Source organism: Trypanosoma equiperdum (assembly GCF_001457755.1).
Source record: "Trypanosoma equiperdum strain OVI genome assembly, contig: ctg_449, whole genome shotgun sequence".
Lineage (NCBI taxonomy): Eukaryota > Euglenozoa > Kinetoplastea > Trypanosomatida > Trypanosomatidae > Trypanosoma > Trypanosoma equiperdum.
In genome coordinates, this window is record NW_027124364.1 from 1 (window position 1) to 4,139 (window position 4,139).

Below are 4,139 nucleotides of genomic sequence, written 5' to 3' on the forward strand. Positions count from 1 at the left end.
CGCTCATCCTCTTGGATGGTGTAGCGTTCTTCCTTCTCATCACGCAATAATTCCTCCTGCTCTCTACGTGCTGACTCTGCCATGGCCTCCATTGCAGCCTTGATTGTTGCAACATCGCTAGCCTCACTTCGTTCCATTTCCGCATGCATACGAGTTTCGTCACGCTGTATTTTGGCACGGTGCTGTTGTTCATCACGAGCGAGATCCATAAGTTGTTCAAAGAGCCGCAGCTGTTGTTCCGAATCCCATGTAGCAACCTCAACACGCTCACGCCGTTTTTTTTTACTCTCCTTATTGTTTTCATTTTTTGCTTCTTTTTTTTCTTCTTCAGTGTTCTGTTTGGTGATTGTTTGTTGTTGGTGTTTTGTTTGTTTTTCCGCTGCGGTAGGTGTTCCTGTTCTTTCCTTTGTGATCATTGCTTTTTGATCTATGGGTTGTTTGTAGTTCTTTTGAATTAAGTCTTGTTGTGTTGAGAGTTCTGACATTCCTTCATCGGATGTTTCACTGACTTGGCCGTCTGATGCGTTTGTTGTTGTGCGAGGACTTAATTTGGCATCAGAAAACTCGTCATTGAGTTCGTGATGTGCTGCAAATCTCTTTCTTTCATCCTCTTCACGTAATTTTGAAAGGACGTTGCGGCGGTGTGCTTCCGCAATTCCGATTGTGTCACGCTCATCTGCCTCCTTTACTAGCGTAGCAGCGATAGTTTGCTCGATTTCCCTTACAATGAGTTGGAATGAAGCCGCAACCTCTTCTTCCTCCTCAATCGTGTGAATTACTAGCGGCGGCGGGCGATGGAACGGCGTTGGTGGTGGCAAATAGCGATATTCTGCCGGAGGAAGCGGCTGACTGCGGGCACGTTCAGCTGTTGTGCGACGCGGGCGTTTTGCAGCGGTGCCCTTAATGGTGTACAAATCGACCGATATTCGTTCCTCCTCGCTGAAGGCCGCAACGGTTCCTCCTTCATCCCCTTTGCCTTTGCTATAGTTAGGGTCGGTTGGCAGCCGGCCGACCGCGGCAAGTGTCAATGACGTGTTAGAGCCGCCGGTGCTGAGGGCCTCCTTCTGCCCACTGGGCGATGTTAAGTTTGTTGAGAACTGAACAGATGACGTACGTCTCCGCCGGTCAGTGACGGAGAGTGAACGCTTCGGTGGGGCCAACACTCTTTTTGAGCTCTGCGATGCCGCCGACGATACGCCGTCATCTATTGGCACTCGTTCATCCACACGGTTTCCGCGACGGCGGCCCGACTGCGCGAGACGAGAAATCGCGCAACACGCGGGGCAACGTATATGCCGCCCAGCGTTGTCGCAATGCACGAGAGCACACGGTTGGCACGCGTAGTGACGGCAGTCAACCAGCGAGAAGAAGGCAAATACTGGTGCCAGCGGATCATTAGGTGGTGGCGAAGAGCGCTTCCGGCAGAAAACGCACATATCACGTTCACGTGTGATTCCATGCACACGAATAGATGTAGCTGAGATGTTGTGTGAAGTCAGACCAGACATAATTTACAGGTATCAAAAGGATACGTCAGGAATTACCTACTGTATACACGAAATTGCCTTGGGTCGCACTCCAGACAGCAAAAAGATTCCTCCCCGTGTTGTACTTCTACGTGCCGTTATTAATGCACCAGCTTTCCTTTGGTTACTTCCGAAAGTCACAGCTGCCGTGCCCCACCCCCAGAGAAGTGGCACAGTGAATAGCAATGAGCCCCTGCTTCTTGCAGGGACTAACTAAACCTCTTTTCCCTTTCCCTTCGCCTCCCCCACGAAACACCTCGACGCCCCGCGGCGGCCAGTAGCTTCAACAGAAGAGAGGAAGGGAGCGAGCACTGCTGCAGCTTCCCTCACTCCCCTTTCACACTGGCCTGTTTCCCCTTTCTTTTGCTAGGCGGATAATTATGAACTTATCTTCAAGGTTTGACCCTACCTTCTCCCACTGGCCTTGCTTTCCGTCCTTTGTAGGACGGGTGAGGAATTCACGATGAAGACGAAGGGTAATCAGCGAAAACACATAAGAAGAGAACAAGATAACGATCAGTTGAAATTTAATCAGAAGCAGACTGCCCATTTTGATGAAATGCATAACCCCCGCCCGCAAGTGGAAGCAATGTGCGCGCGTGAAAATGATTTAAGAATAATAAAAGAGGGGGACCTGAAATCGTTATGCCACCAGCGCGGTCAATCATACGAAACCGATTCACAACATGATACACGTGTCTCCTGTAACGGTTGCAACTTTTGGGCCTTGTTGGCTCTAACGAAGCATGGCTCAACAGAGGTCCACAAATGGCATCGAATGCAGATCCCAGATGTAAGATTCAACCGCCCTCCCCTTTGTTTCCTCCTTTTCAACGACGCTCTGTCACTTGATCGAGGCTCCAGGCAAGAGGAATCCACAAGAGTTTGTCGTTCCTTTCCGCCATTAAAAAGCAGAACTAGTTTGAAGTTACTGGGCCACCAAGGGGACAATATTTCACGCCGTGGTCCATGCCGGTGTCCATAGCCGCATACGTGAGTCGTCGCCACCGCTAACGACTACATTACTAAAAGGCGCAGGGGCAAAGCCCCGCTGCATGTGGTTGGGCACCGTAAGTGTGTATGAGGTATCCCCTGTGTAGACGCAGTGTGCGTGAATGGCAAACAGGGAAGTGTCCTGGGAGAGGACGTGGCTTTCGTTGCAGCTGAAAGAAGCACGGAAGCTGCGGTGATTACATTTTCCAGGCTCGCCGAACGACATAACTTCTGTACAGCCCCACCCACCATCCCCACGCCGCAGGTCCCACAGCCGAGCAACTGAGTCCATGCCCGCGGTGAGGAGAATATTACCAGTTCGACTAAATTTTACGCTGGTTACCGGAACACTTGAGTGTGCATTGTTTACCTTCGCCACAATGCGACTACTGACTCCGTCATACACAATCAGTGATCCGTCTAGACCGCATGAGGCGAAGGTCCGGCCGTCGGGAGAAAAATCCACGTCACATAGAGCAGCCGCGTGGCCTGCGTCACAGCCTTTCCTCTGAGAAGCACCACGAGCTACTCCCTTTCCTCCTGCCATCGCGGTTACGCAGGTTGCTGCAGCGTTATCGGAGTGTGCCACAGGGGCCACCACTGATCCACTCCGGAGGTTCAGAAGCCTTGGCGTGGTGTGATCTGTAGCGTACAGCACGTATTCTCCAGAGGGATGAAAAACGGCGGAACGTACAGGAAAAGCATCACGTAATTTGTGTACAACGTGGTTGTCTGGTTGACTGTAGTCACGAATGTACAAATCTCCCTCGAAACCTCCAGTGACAAGAAGCTGCTTGGTTGGATGAAAGGAAATAGCCTCCACAGAGTGCGTGTGTTCATGAAAGCGACGGGCCTCAGCGAGCTCCGTAATTTTGTTGCTTGCGTTGCCCACCCCAATATTACTAGGGTTACTCCCATCAAGTCCGTTAAAGTGCTGCTCCTGCCGCACTTCTTCAAGGGCACTGAGATCCTCAATTGTATTCAAAGAAAAAATGGCACACAGACCATCAGTTCCCCCACATGCAATAAGCGAACCATCCGAAGAAAATGCCAGACGTCGAACAACACCACCTAGAGATGAGGTAATAAAACGCTCTCGCATACGATACGCCATGGATCCCACCCTTGCACTCTCTGATAGGTGTAGCGGCATATATACCCTCGATGCACTCAAATATCGCTCAACAACTTCAAATTTGAAGAAGTTCTCAATTTCAACCACACTGCTCTCCTCCACAGCGAGACCCCAACTAACCACCTTCGACAATCGATCAGCATTTTCCTCCAGCCTCGGAACAACAACGTTAGTAGCGTCTGCGACAGCGGATGCAGCAGCAAGAAAACCATCATGATGCAGCTGACGAATAACCATCTGGTACAAAAGTCGAGAAAAATTTTGCTTCAAACAAATAGAACGAGCTCGTTTACGAGAACCATGATCTACGCCATGACCTACGGACAACGACCCAGCAACCCTTTCAGCACTCATCGATTTATTCAAGTTTTCTCCAGACATCAGAATAATAAATAAACACTAAGAGAAAAATAAAAAGGCGCAGGAAAAGAGTATAGTTTCAAGACATCATCCTGCGGTATCCCGCGTTCAGATGGTAATTCCAG

At 50.2% G+C, this 4,139-nt stretch overlaps 1 protein-coding gene across 1 annotated transcript; it reads right to left on the reverse strand.

The window, feature by feature from the left end:
- Positions 1 to 2,481: 2,481 nt before the first annotated feature.
- TEOVI_000190400 (WD domain, G-beta repeat, putative) lies at positions 2,482 to 4,035 on the reverse strand (the record flags this gene model as incomplete). Its single annotated transcript, XM_067225063.1, has 1 exon — positions 2,482 to 4,035. The coding sequence occupies one exon, from the start codon at positions 4,033 to 4,035 to the stop codon at positions 2,482 to 2,484; it is 1,554 nt and encodes a 517-aa protein (XP_067081164.1).
- Positions 4,036 to 4,139: the final 104 nt, after the last annotated feature.